The sequence below is a fragment of the Macrobrachium nipponense genome, chromosome 1, assembly GCF_015104395.2.
Source record: "Macrobrachium nipponense isolate FS-2020 chromosome 1, ASM1510439v2, whole genome shotgun sequence".
NCBI lineage: Eukaryota > Metazoa > Arthropoda > Malacostraca > Decapoda > Palaemonidae > Macrobrachium > Macrobrachium nipponense.
The window spans coordinates 107,106,960-107,122,090 of NC_087200.1; the positions used below are offsets into that span (position 1 = coordinate 107,106,960).

At 36.5% G+C, this 15,131-nt stretch overlaps 1 protein-coding gene across 6 annotated transcripts in view; it reads right to left on the minus strand.

The window, feature by feature from the left end:
- Nucleotides 1–15,131, minus strand: part of LOC135219535 (alpha-1,3-mannosyl-glycoprotein 2-beta-N-acetylglucosaminyltransferase-like) — a 386,065-nt gene that overhangs the window by 35,282 nt on the left and 335,652 nt on the right. For all 6 annotated transcript variants that reach the window (XM_064256378.1, XM_064256375.1, XM_064256373.1 and 3 more), the window contains 2 exons: nucleotides 12,434–12,524; nucleotides 11,266–11,436 (listed from right to left, as the gene is read on the minus strand). In XM_064256378.1, the coding sequence (XP_064112448.1) occupies nucleotides 11,266–11,436; nucleotides 12,434–12,524 (262 nt within the window). The remainder of the gene's footprint in view (nucleotides 1–11,265; nucleotides 11,437–12,433; nucleotides 12,525–15,131) is intronic.

The following is a 15,131-nucleotide window of genomic DNA, read 5'->3' on the forward strand; positions in this document are numbered from 1 at the left end:
TCCTCCGACCACCCCTCGTCGCTCTCAGACGAACAGCCTTCACCTATGCTGGCACGATGTTCCAATCTTGTACGTGCCCGTGCGCGGGCACGGTTTCGCACTCGAAACCCACCCCCCCCCCCAACTGGTCCATCTCCCTCACTTAGGCCCTGGCTTTCTGTGTCGTCCTCAACAACAAAACTAGACGATGACAACACCTCCACCTCCTCCTCCTCCTCCTCCTCAGACTCCCCCTCACAGGGACTAAAACCACTAAACTCCAACTCATTTTCAGCCTGTGACTCCCGTACGGATATTGGGGGCAAATATTCATCATCACAAACATCGGGAGTCATGTCCTCGTCACTAGATGACCAACCGCCATCAAAATGAGGGCTTGCGCGCTGCTCCCGATCAAGCTCCAAGTAATCGTCTATGTCCTTTTGTTCAATGCCTCCCAAATGCCTACGAATGCCCCTCAGGACACCCCGATGCTTCCTAGGGGTCGTAAAAGGCACATGATGTGGTGCTTGAACACTTTCGGCCACACGAGGCCACACAGAACGGCGTTGAGGAGCTAGGTCATCTAGGTTGCTTGGTCCCTCTCTAGCATCCAAGTCCAAAATACGTCTCACATGACCCCTACCGAGAGGCAAAATGCACCTTTCTCGCTCCATTCGATGTTCAGACATCTCTACGTACGTCTTGCACCACCACAAATACTCAAACACTCGCAAAAGTTTGGCAAAATACGATTGCGGCAAAAGATCGCTCTCGGACGATGCGTCACTGATGCTTGCTAGTGCAAGAAGAAAGCAATTCGTGCATGCGCGGCTGGGTAACACTGGTAAACAAAACAACAGCTTGATCCGTGAACTCCCAGCATCCCTCAAGGCGCGTGACTCAAAAGTTTTCACCAAGTAGCCCTGTAACTATTTTTCCGCGAATTTAAAAAAAACTTTTTTGCGTCAACGTATTATACATCAATTAAGCACCCAACAGACAGCTGCTACACTGAGTGAAGATTACAATATAATCAGTAGCAAAAGGAACTAAAATGTCAAGCACCAGAATCAGCAATGCACAGGTTTTAAGTCTCACCCAAATTTCAGGAACAAATTCATTAATGGGAAACCTGCAACTGATAATATCAAGATAACGCAAGGTAATACCCCTCAGCACGCTAGTGTGAAATCCTTATCCAATTTTTCAAGACGGTTACAGAAGCCTAATGTCTGCTTCAAGTGTGGAAAAGCTGGACACTTCAGTCAGGAGTGTTATCAGACACATCAGCAGTCAAAGCCAGTTGGTCAAGTACAGTAATGCCATGAGATAAGAGTTTAATTCATTCTGTAACCAAGCTCATAAGTCAATCTACTCGTATGTCAAACAAATTTCTACCATTTAAAATAACTGAAATAGATTTAATCTATTCCAGCCCAGTGAACCATATCCAAGCCATCCTAAATTATGAAAAAGTTATGTTTTTAATTAAGGAACACACATGTGCAGGTATTCTCCTACTTAGGAAGGGGTTAGGTTCCAAAAAAACCTGTCCTTTGTTGGAAAATCGTGTCTTCAGTATGCCTAGCCTACACTAGGGTAATCAGTACCATCTTTACATATAGGGTAGTCTAGCCTACAGTACATTATATACTTTATATATACAGTGTTCCCCCCGTATTCGCGGGGTATGTGTACCAGACACCCCCGTGAATAGTTAAAACCCGCGAATAGTTAGAACCACCATTAAAAATGCTTATAACTGCCTATCTTGAAAGTTCAGATACCAAATGTATACCTTTAATAACACCCTACTTCAAATATACCTAAAATTACTAACCTATTACTGTATTAATCTTTGAGGTTATATTATTAATATCATTTCAAAGTCATCTTAAACATTTTACCATTAAAAATATATACCTACAGCCAATAAGAGAGAGAGAGAGAGAGAGAGAGAGAGAGAGAGAGAGAGAGAATAACTCCTAAACTCCGACTCTTCCCCTCCGCCAATACGTATATCAAACTGTCATATACTCCCCCGCCCACGTTCCTCCAAGTGGATAAAAAAAAAACTGGGAATTGCTATTTTTAATTAATCTTATTAATATTTGAAAATTAGTTATAAGGTATATAATTTATTGATACTACAAAACAAATAAACATACGTAAGTAAGAAGAGAGAGAGAGAGAGAGAGAGAGAGAGAGATGGTATTGTTACTGTTTAATCTCACGAAACTAAATATTATTTGTAAACTAGTGCTGTATATTATTATTTTACCATAAAATGTAGTAATGTCCTTAAAGATACACTTATACATACATTTCTAGCCCAAACAGAGGGCGAGAGTTACCACCAAGACATACTATCTCGAGTGGCAAGAGAGAGAGAGAGAGAGTTATCCTTATTAAAAAGACTGAAATGGATAGATTATTGTACTTCTATAAAAATACTATAACATATGAATTTTGAAATTAATTATATACTATTATTATCATTATGCGAAAATATTAATAAACATAGAGAGAGAGAGAGAGAGAGAGAGAGAGAGAGAGAGAGAGAGAGAGAGAGAGAGAGAGAGAGAGAGAGAGAATTATCGTAGCATTTGTAAAATACTTTCACATATGATTTTTGTAATTACAGTTATTATTAATAAACATATACATACGTATACATACTTGTACCATAAAAATCTCTCATCTCAGTAGAGAGAGAGAGAGAGAGAGAGAGAGAGAGAGAGAGAGAGAGAGAGAGAGAGAGAGAGAGAGAGAGAGAGAGAGACCTGGAGTTCGAAAGAAAGATGCGTGAAGACTGGGATTTCCTTCATTCTTACATAATTTTTAAAATTTATAAGCTAAAATCTTACTAATTCAATGTAGTGTTTTCTTTCTTGAAGTAATTGCTCTTTACATTAATATTAATATTAGAAAATTAGTAAAATCATGTATCACACAAAAACATACTCCCTGAAGGGAGAGAGAGAGAATTATTAGTTATTATGTGATATCATTTAATCTTATTAAACTTACTAATACAGTATTGATCAATATTAATATTTTAAAATCAGTAAATCGTTTTTGTATCATAAAAATGTATTTAGGCATGAAAATAACATCAAAATACACTAATAAGTGATTATTTATCGTCGGAAAATCCCGCGAATAGGCGAATTCACCACAAATAATGGTTAGATATGGTCCAGAAAAAAATCCACGAATCAGTGAGTCCGCGAATCCGGAGAACACGAATACGGGGGGCCCACTGTATATACAGTGTAGGTGTAATAATTATCAATTTCAGCTAATTCTCTAGGTTCAATGCATATTGGCTTATAATTCAGTACAGAGAGAAATTGAATAACATTAACAAGAGTTAGCCTAGTGTATAGTACTATGGTATACCATATACATAAGAATACAGTAGCCTAGCCAACAGTATACTCTATACATGTACAATACAGTATTTTATTAATACAGTAGTACCTCGAGATACGAAATTAATCCGTTCCGAGGCGGCCTTCGTATAATGAGTTTTTCGTATCTTGGAACACATTTTACATGTAAAATGGCTAATCCGTTCCAAGCCCTCCAAAAACACCCCATTAAATTTCATAATAAAGCTAAATTGACCTATAAACAATGAAATACTACAACAATTTGGACCATTCAATACCTAAATTAAGAATAAAAATCCAAAACTGTAAATAAGTGTATATTAGTGTACAGAAATATTATTACTGTAACGTAAAATGTCGAAGCTTACCTTTCGAGTGAGCTATCTCCGAAAGTGGCGGCAGAGGAGGAGGAGGACAAACGGCAGATGCGTACACTTAACTTTACGAAACACATAAAAAAATGTCAAAAAACAAACTAAACTTTACAAAACACATTAACAAAACTGTAACACTTAACTTTACAAAAAACTTAAAATAAAATTTATTTTGTCTTTTTTTGATTTTTACATTTAGTTTTATTTTTTTTATAGTTTACGTAATTTCAATTTCTTCACCACCGAATGGATGCCAGTTCCGTTTACCAGAATTTTTCGAACCACCCATGAGTAAGCCTTGAACTCTGGGGTTGCCGTGATGTCCCCTCTCTGCCGTCGTCTTTGGCTTGGGCAATCAAATCACCGAAAATAGCGCTGGCTTCTGGCAGATTGCCGTCTCGGTTATCGTATCGCCATCGATTTCTTTGTCCTCGATCCATACAAGAAGCAGCCTTTTCCATTTCATTATGCACATGGCTCCTCTGTTGGACAAAATAGTGACGCCCTTGGAAGGTGTAGCTGCTTTGATGGCTTCCTTCTGCTTAAGGATGGTGCCTATCGTCGATGGATTTCGGCCGTATTCCTTAGCGATCACACTCAACCGCAAGCCAGCTTCATACTTTTTTATTATCTCCATTTTTGTCTCCATAGAAAGCATTCTCTACTTTCTGTGAACTTCAGCAACTTTCTTGGGACCCATGACTCTATGTACTGTATGTAATTAAGTTACGTTCTCACAACACGATAAAGTAGCACAGCACGATAATATGTACGTACTGCAACGAAATCACTAACAAATTTACGTTACTAAAAGAAATCGTTGGAGCGAACGAATGCCGATTGCGTACGGTAAAGTTTCGGGTGCGAAGTGGCCGAGGTAAAGTACGCCAACACGTAGTACGTATGTATAGAAGATGCTGTCCAATTAGAGAGAAGGATTCATGTCTTGGCTAGCATCAGGAACCAATGGGAGAGCAGGAGGATGGTGGCGAGTCTACTATAACTAAGATGGCGGCGTGTGGCGTGAGTTTCAAAATTGTTATGGGGCGAATCTCGGACTTTCAGAAACCTTTCGTATCTTGAAAACTTTTCGTATGTAGAGCAGTAAAATTTTTCGTCTTTGCTTTTGTAACTTGGATTTTTCGTAAGTTGAGCCTTTCGTATCTCGAGGTACTACTGTATAAGCCAATTCTAGAGGTTCAATGCATTCTGACTATGATAATAGAAATAAATAGACACGAAACAAGAATCAGACTCTGTCCGACATTGGTATAATTGAGTGATGTCATGCTGCTGATGGCTATGTATAATTATAAAATAAAAATATAACAAATATGTATCTTTTCCATGAATCTTTTAAAAAATTATACACTACTTCACTGTATCCAATAATATTGTATGTATTCTCATATTATTGTATTATAAAATACTAACATAGCAGTCAATGTTTTGGTTTGGAAATCACCTAATGTCGAATATGAGTTTACTTCGGCGTATTCAACTCATTCTGATTGAATTTTCTTGCTTCTAGTTAGCACAAACGAATATCTAGGAGCTTTACTTATGAGACAATGTCATCTTTTGTTATACATGTTTTTAATTCAAAATATAAGTTGAATAAGTCTTGTTGTGAACTAAATTATTTTTTGTTAGCACATCAGGGGGCATATTTATTGTTTTAAAAAAATTTATGTGATTCCGTTAGCTATTTTCACTTGACTTCTTCATATGAGCTTTACGTTATCTGTTATTAGTGTGAAAACAACAGTAAAATGTACTCTTTCAAGCCCAGTAGTTTTGATTAAAATTATTTTCTCTCAATTTTATCTATGGTTGTGTTTGTTGGCATAAGTTTACAAGAGTTTTATCGTTGTTGCCAATGCACGATAATAGTCATTAAAAGCTTGAACAGTTTTCTCAGCTTCAACTACAACTTGGTTTAAATTCAACACTATATTTCCTTGCTGATCTTTGATCTATAGCAAATAAAGTTATTACATAAAATATATCAGTCCTATTCTACATAATGTCATTCGGTTGTTCATGGCTTTACACATTTACGCAAGGGGTATGTATGACGTTAAAACAATACTTTCATCAATCTCTTTTGTTGTTTTTGAACTTATTAACTAGATGGGTTTGCTTTTGCCTGCCTTTCAAAATTTTAAGTAAATGTGACAAACAAATACCATTAAAAAGAGCTGGTTGTTCAGATGCTGGACCTGTACGCCAACTAGCGCAGCCTCCCAAAGCATGCCTTGATTCACTCATATCTCGAATTCCACTTGTATCTCGAACAAAAATATGGACCAAGTTGCAGCTCTTATCTCAAAAAATTCATAAGTTGGGCTGCTTGTATCTCAAGGTATTACTGTAGTAAAAGGTGACCAGGTGAAACAGACTACAAAGAGTAGTTGTGGGAAGAATCGGACTACAGAGAAGAATGAAACTAAAGCCGAGTATTTAGCAACCAGTGGTAATGTAACCTCAAGCAATGAGTGTTTGAGCAGTTTGGAGACTTTTAAGCCATATATCTATGATGGTACACTGACAATTCAAGGAGGGAGTGCGCAGGTACCAGTCAAGGTATTACATGATACAGGCAGCAACCACAGTGTGGAAGTGTGGTGCTCACCCTTAGTTGGAGAAGAATCTCACAGGAGATTCAGTTCTTTTGAAGGGTATAGGAAGATAAAAGGTAACTCCTATATGCCATTTACACCTGTCATGTGAATTGTTGACAGGGAATGTTGATTTTGCTGTGAAGGACTCACTGGCTGTGGAAGGTGCACATGTTCTGTTGGGTAATGAAGTTGGTAGTGTGCCATTTGTTCCTTGTCCTTTAGTGACAGACAAAACCATTGAGGATTAGTCCTACAGTAGAGTTTGAGAAGAATAACCCCAACCTGTTTCCTGGTTGTGTAACTACCAGGAGTATGAAGAGGACTATGCCTGTACGTGAAGAGACGGAGGAGTTACACACCCAAGAAGGATCAAATGAAGGATCTTTGAGCTTAGAATAATTGTTCCAGGGAAGTGATGCTTCCCCTAGTGCTGGCCAAAAAGAGATTTCCCAAGAAGTCCTGATTTCTCCTCTGTTCGCTGGTTTGAATCAACATGAGGATGAAATTATTATCAACTAAAAAATTCCCTCTCAGTTACCATATAAGAAAATACATTAATTCCAAGATAGAGCAAATTGGATATTGAAGGACATATGTAGATTAATGCACATATATGAACCACAGTGATGTGATAAAAATTCATATATAATATATATATACAGGGAGTCCCTGATTATCGGTGTGGTGCCGATAAGCGAAAACCGCCATTAACCAAAGCTGGGAGATTTATGGCGCCATAATGAAACTTGGAGATTTACAGCACTTATGGCACCAACAACTGGTTATTAATAACACCCGTCAGATATGTTAGGGTGCCATAACTTGGCGCCAATAACCAGAACTTGGCACGTTATGGAGCCATAAATTGCCGATTTTACGGCACTACACAATGCGTATAAACCACCTACCGTCACCGATATACCACTTACTGATGCTGAAAATCCAGTTAACATCATTGATGGCCAAGTGTCATAAAACTCGAATGCTGTTAACCCTTAAACGCCGATTGGACATATTAAACGTCGACGAAAATTGTCTGTTGGGTGCCGAATTGACGTACGAAACGTTGACGCAAAAAAGTAATTTTAAAAATTCGCAGAAAAATAGTTATAGGCCTACTTGGAGAAAACTTTTGAATCACGCACCTTGAGGGATGCTGGGACTAAAAAGCATCAGCGACACATCTCAGGAATTATTTCATCACTTCGACATAATTTTTGAACCATTTTTTAATAGCCGTTACATAGAGTTTTATATATGGAAATGTGCTCAATTTCATGTAGAATAAAATAATAAACAACCCATGGTTGTAGCTTTTATCAGTTTTGAAATATTTTCATATAAATAACGATGTGCCAAAATTTCAACCTTTGGTCAATTTTGACTACCGAAATGGTAAAAAAATGCAATTGTAAGCTAAAACTCTTATATTCTAGTAATGTTCAATCATTTACCTTCATTTTACAACAAATTGGAAGTATCTAGCACAATATTTCAATTTATGGTGAATTTATGAAAAAAACTTTTTCTTTACATCGGCGCGGTAACTCTTCCGAAAAAATCAGGATTTTTTTTGTCCGATTGTTGTAATGTTTGCACCATTTTATATTAGCAGTTACATAAAGTTTTATGTATGGAAATGTGCACAATTTCATGTAGAATCCAACCAAAAACAACCCATGGTTGTAGCTTTTATCAGTTTTGAAATATTTTCATATAAATAACGATAAGTGCCAAAATATCAACCTTCGGTCAACTTTGACTCGACTGAAATGGTCGAAAACCGCAATTGTAAGCTAAAACTCTTACATTCTAGTAATACTCAATCATTTACCTTCCCTTTGCAACAAAATGGTAGTCTCTAGCACAATATTTCGATTTATGGTGAATTTTAGAAAAAAAAACTTCTTCCTACGTCCACGCTGTAACTGCCGAAACAATCAGAAATGTTTTCGTCCGATTGTCGTAATGTTTGCACCGTTTTATATTAGCCATTACATAAAGTTTTATATATGAAAATGTGTGCAATTTCATGTAGAATACAACAAAAAACAACCTATGGTTGTAGCTTTTATCAGTTTTGAAATATTTTCATATAAATAACGATAAGTGCCAAAATTTCAACCTTCGGTCAACTTTGACTAGACTGAAATGGTAAAAAAAACGCAATTGTAAGTTTAAACTATTACAGTCTAGTAATATTCAATCATTTACCTTTATTTTGCAACAAATTGGATGTCTCTAGCACAATATTTTGATTTATGGTGAATTTATGAAAAAACTTTTTCCTTACGTCCATGCAGTAACTTCCAAAAAAATCATAAATTTTTTCGTCAGATTGTCGTAATGTTTGCACCATTTTATATTAGCCGTTACATAAAGTTTATATATGAAAATGTGCGCAATTTCATGTAGAATACAACAATAAACAACCCATGGTTGTAGCTTTTATCAGTTTTGAAATATTTTCATATAAATAATGATAAATAGAAAAAATTTGACCTTTGGTCAACTTTAACTTGACCGAAAAGGTCGAAAACTGCAATTGTAAGGTACAACACTTACAGTCTAGTAATATTCAATCAATTACCTTCATTTTGCTACAAATGGGAAGTCTCTAGCACAATATTTCGATTTATGATGAATTTTTAAAAACGAACTTTTTTTACGTACACGCATTACGAATTCATGAATCATATTGTGATAATATTTTCTCTGTGTTGCTTTGATTGTTTTATAATTTGTTATATACCAAAATCATTGCAAGTTAGAGTACAATACAACAAAAAAGTAATTAACTCATCAGCTTTAACTGTTTTGCTCACAGCGCGATTTGTATACAATTATATATGAAATTTTTTTTCGCGCTGTCATATATTCCAATACAGGCAGTCCCTGGGTTACGACGGGGGTTCCGTTCTTGAGATGCGTTGTAACCTGAAAATCGTCGTAAGCCGGAACATAGTCATAAATCCTAAGAAAACCTTACTTTTAATGCTTTGGGTGCATTCAAAACTATGTAAACTGCATTCTTATTGCATTTTTCATCAAATAAAAACCTTCAAATATTGATTATTTTGAAAAGCACCTTAACCTTGGAAAGTCGTAAACCGAACCCGTCGTAACCCGGGGACTACCTGTATTTATACAGTGGTACCTCGAGATACGAAATTAATCCGTTCCGAGGCGGCCTTCGTATAATGAGTTTTTTGTATCTTGGAACGCATTTTACATGTAAAATGGCTAATCCGTTCCAAGCCCTCCAAAAACACCCCATTAAATTTCATAATAAAGCTAAATTGACCTATAAACAATGAAATACTACAACAATTTGGACCATTCAATACCTAAATTAAGAATAAAAATCGAAAACCAGTAAATAAAGTGTATATTAGTGTACAAGAAATATTATTACTGTAACGTAAAATGTGGAAGCTTACCTTTCGAGTGAGGCTATCTCCGATAGTGGCGGCAGAGGAGGAGGAGGACAAACGGCAGATAACGTACGTACATACGTACACTTAACTTTACGAAAACACACAAAAAATTTAAGGAAAGCCATAAAACTAAAATTTACGAAACACCTTAACAAAACTGTAACACTTAACTTACAAAAATCTAGAAATTACGTAAAAAAAAAAATTTCTTTTTTTTATTTTTAACTTTTCTTTTTTACTTTTACGTAGGCTTTTTTTTTTTTTTTTTTTTTTTTTTTTTCAGAATTTCAACTTCATCACCGCTTTCAACGTTCTGTTTTTCATCACTTGGTTCTTCCTTTTTGCTTTCAACTTCTGTTTTTTATCACTTGGTTCTTCCTTTTTGCTTACTCCTGCTAATGCTGAAGGCCTCTTTAAAAAATAACGATCCAAGGAAGATTGCTTCTGCCTACTTTTCACAATGTTCCTGAAACGACTCAAGCAAACGTCATCGAACTGCGCAAGCATACCACCTTCTGTTTAAGGATGGTGCCTATTGTCGACGGATTACGGCCGTATTCCTTTGCGATCACACTCAATCGCATACCAGCTTCGTACTTCTTTATGATCTCCATCTTTGTCTCCAAAGAGAGCATGCACTTCTTTCCGTGAATTTCAACTTTCTTGGGACCCATGACTACGTTAATTTACGTAAAGTTACACAATATACAGTCTTCGCACAACACGATAATATGTACTGCAATGAAATCACTAACGAATTTACGTTACTAAACGAAATCGTTGGAGTGAACGAATGCCGATTGCGTACGGTAAAGTTTCGGGTGCGGAGTGGCCGAGCTAAGGGACGCCAGCGCGTACGTATAGAAGATGCATGATGGGAGGGATGCTGTCCAATCAGAGAGAAGGATCTCATGGCTTGGCTAGCATCAGGAACCAATGGGAGAGCAGGAGGATGGTGGCGAATCTACTAGCACTAAGATGGCGGCGTGCGGCGCGAGTTTCAAAATTGTTATCAGGCGAATCTCAGACTTTCAGAAACCTTTCGTATCTTGAAAACTTTTCGTATGTAGAGCAGTAAAATTTTTCGCATTGGCTTTCGTAACTTGGATTTTTCGTAAGTTGAGCCTTTCGTATCTCGAGGTACTACTGTATATGATAATGATATTTTTTTCATTTCGGATGGTTGCATACTAAACTTCAGGCAATGACAAAAAAAAGGAGCCAAGAATGAACTCTTAATCTTGAAAATTAAGCATACGGGAGACACTTTCGGAAATACCAGCTCGGCGTTTAAGGGTTAATTACTTGGCCTTCAGGCATACTTTGTTAAAATAGTATACATGCTTTATAAAAAGGATAAAAAAAATTGAGACTCATGGGATCCTACAACTAAGACATGAATCAGAATAAACCTCGCATTAAAAAAGAAAGTTTATTGACACCAGTCACCTACCTTAAAGTCATCCATAAGGCCAAGGGCTTTGGTTGTCCTTTTGAATATATCTTTCGTGTGATAGACAATTTTATAGCTGTTGCCTTGAGATAAACGATCAGATTTCACTTCACTCAGAGATACCACTTGACTATTCTGTACTTCCCGGTCAAAGACTGGGTCATAATGGTCCTGCCAAAATATTTTAATTGTATCAGTAACAGTAACATTTATGCTATTAAGAATCTATCTCCATATGGAATGGACTACTATTTATATTGTGCACCTTGTGTGGTCCACTTCAGATAATGCTACAAGTTCTTTTCCTGTGACCCTACAGCCCCATCTGCATTAGTTTTCTATCTTTTACACTTCAACTGCTCCCTCAGGTCCCTTCTTTCTAGGATTACCAACTTCTAATTCCAATTTCCACCTCTCATTCATAACAAAATCCTTTGGGTGAGCCCAATAAGTATGGGAATGTGACTCAGAGACTTTATAATGATAATGATGAGTGATATCAAAACAAAAAAAATGTCAACAATAATGAAATTTATCCTTCAAATGACATTACCCTACTCCAACTTCAACACAGTGATTGCAAATTTTTCTCATTCCATCAGTTTTCTTTTTACTAAAAGGAAACACAGAGGATACATTTTCCTTATATAAACAGACATATGATAGTTAAAGAACTAGTAGAGATGAACTCAAAGTCTTAACCTTCAACCTGGTCATCAGTCCAAGTCTGCTGTGTTGGTAAAATGCTTTATGATTTCAACCAGTTACTACATATTGATGCATACCCATTGCCATCTTGTGACTTTTTATACAGTAATAAACTATTCAGTGGAATTTATTGTTTGTTTTTCTAATCCTTTCATTTTTCAACATAATTTTGCTTCTTTTGTTCTATCAACTGATCTTTTCTTAAATAAATGTTTAAATTTATGTAATATATAAATTATTACTCCAAAAATATATACACAGACATCCTTACAACTACGAGAAACACTGCACTAAATAAGATCAGCTCATAAACCAAGTCATAAAATTAGAAATTTTATGATGCAATAAAAAGAAACGTAATAACATTTTTAAAATATATGGATCAAAACTCCATTCTTAAAACTATCACTAAAAAATATCTGAAACAGTCAAAGTCAATGCACTACTATAAAATACAAACCTTTATAAGATAAGTGAGATTCAGCTTTGTGAAAGGAACAAAGACTTCATTGAGATGGATCTGCTTTAAGTACTTTTCATAAAAGAGTCCACTGAAAAAAATGAAAATAGAATTACAGTTTGTAAATATCACAAAAACACACTAACTATAAAGATGCAGATCAAAGACATGGTTGAATTATGGAACTCTGATCTAAAAAAAATACCACACAATTTATACTGATGGTTCTTCATCTCTCAGGCACACCATCACTGACCTAAGATTGTACAAAAATATGCCACCACAGGAATTTTTTCCGGTGACCATCAAAGTGCTACTGAAACCCTTTGATAGTACTATATTTAACCCTTAATGGACAGATACCCTCATATAAGTAAAAATTAAAAATAACAGGTTTTGGGTGGTGGACAGATGCACTCTTGGTGGGCATCAATATTACATGCCATCGATTTGGAGGAATCAGGCAGGAAGGAGGTTCCAATACTTCTATTGCCCATATATTCACTAACGGCAACATTTAGACTGGCTCAGAACAATGATTAGGCAGCTCATGAGTTAGTTGTGGTCTTGACTTCAAGGGAGCATTTACTACTGCCTCCCTCTCTCACATGATGTCTTTTAATATATTTACTCATAAATATACCCAGGGCTTGCTGTTGGTTTTAGTTATTATCTTTTGTGATAGTACATCTATCAGTTATAATTGTGATTTTGCAAAGAAAAACAAAGAAATATTAGAAAAGACATATAATCCAAAAAAAGTTACTGCATCTTCAATCTCAGTACTATAGTAAATTTATATAAATATTTTACAACAAATATATACACAAAATTTGGTACAAATTTCAGTTATTTGTTTTGATTTTATGCTAGCTGTAATTATAATTATATTACTTATGAGTGTTTTTCTTAAATTGGCTAACCTCAAAGTTTCCCCAGGCTGGGGTGCTAGATATGCAATTTTATGCCTGGCTCTTAAGGAATAAAAAAAAAGGATTTTGACGTAGGAAAAATCTATTTCTGGGCGATGGGTTCGTGTCGCCCAGTGAAATAATCCTTTAGTTCATTATTTCTAAGGTAAATGAGCTAACAAATACCAGAGAAAAGATAAATCAAAAAGATGTCAGTATAACTGACTCGCTCACCAAAATAAAAGAAGGGTGTCAGTATGGTAACTGGGGCGAGTGAGACCACTACCACGAACTTCTTACCATTTACAATTCTCCCACACTAAAATCCCCAAGTGAGAGAGCCGACCCACAGGTCGAGGCGGCAACTACTACCACTACACCCCACGCCACGCCGACTGCCGCGCCTCTGGTGGCCATCCTGAAGTTAGCAGGCAATCTTGGGCGACAGGGCAAGGGCAGGGTGGGATTTCACTGGGCGACACGAACCCATCGCCCAGAAATAGATTTTTCCTATGTCAAAATCCTTTTTCTGGGCTCAGTTCGTGTCGCTGCGTGAAATAGTACCAGAGAAATAGCACAAGATTGAAAGAAATGAAAGGGTCTCAATAAAACTAAAAGTAATCTACAATAATATAATTAGAGAATAAGGTATACATATAGAATAACAAAATCAAATAGGACTTACTAGAAATATGTACAAAAAAACTTAAAACCAAACATATTTCAACTTATTCTCTGACAATGAGTTATGAAATTACACAAGTAAATATTCACTTATTATCTAAGAATTAGTAATTCATAACAATACAAATCTTTAAAGAATATATACAAGGTAGGAGTGTGGAGCCCTAGCATTAAAATAAGGGAACCACACTCAAGAAGTTTCATAAGATACAAATTATTGTGGGTGTCCCTAGCAAAAAAATAAGGGACACGCCACTAAGCCATAATTATAAGCAGCTAAGGCTAAAAGGCGAAGTGTAGAGCATAACAGCAGGTTAGATGAAATGTTAATTGAGGCAGGTAAAAAGGAGATCTGGATCTTCAACTACAACTACTGAGCAATGTCAGGGGAAACTATGTTCCCCGCTGCCACTGCTGGAAATTTTAAGGATTCCAAGGACTTTAAATAGTGACGCTTAAAAACTGTCGGTGATTTCCATCCAGTATACTTTTTCAAGTCATCAAAGTTCATGTGTTGGAAATAGTTAATGGAGGTGGCTACTGCCCTGACATCGTGGGCTTTAGGGAATGATTCAAGGTTTGCTTGTTTAATAAAATAGAGGATCTGTTGTCTTATACCTTTAGTCGATAAAGTGCCACCTTTTTCTCTCCTAAAGAGGGGACCCGAAGAAGAAGAGGATGTCCTAGACAGAAAGGCTTGCAAGGTCACCACTGGACAAAGAGAAGGGTCTTGTGGGAGAGGGATGACTTTCCAAGGTTGCCATCTTAATAGAGGATCCTCATTTTTAGCTAAAAAGCTGCGATCCGGGGAGAGTAGAACTTCTGAGGGGAGGAATTCTATATGCCCCGCATCTCTGGATAGAGCCGACATTTCTGAAATCCTAGCTCCTGAAGCCAGACTTAGCAAGAATAGCGTCTTCCTTGAAAGCATTACGAAAGTACATGAAGAGTTGTCAGTGTCTGAAGCCAGTTTGAGGACGTCATTTAGAAACCATGACACTGAAGTAGGCCTTACGGAAGGTCTAAGTCTAGCACAAGCCTTGGGAATAGACGTAAAGTAAGAATCTGTTAAGTCTATATTAAAACCCAGCTGGAAGATCTTC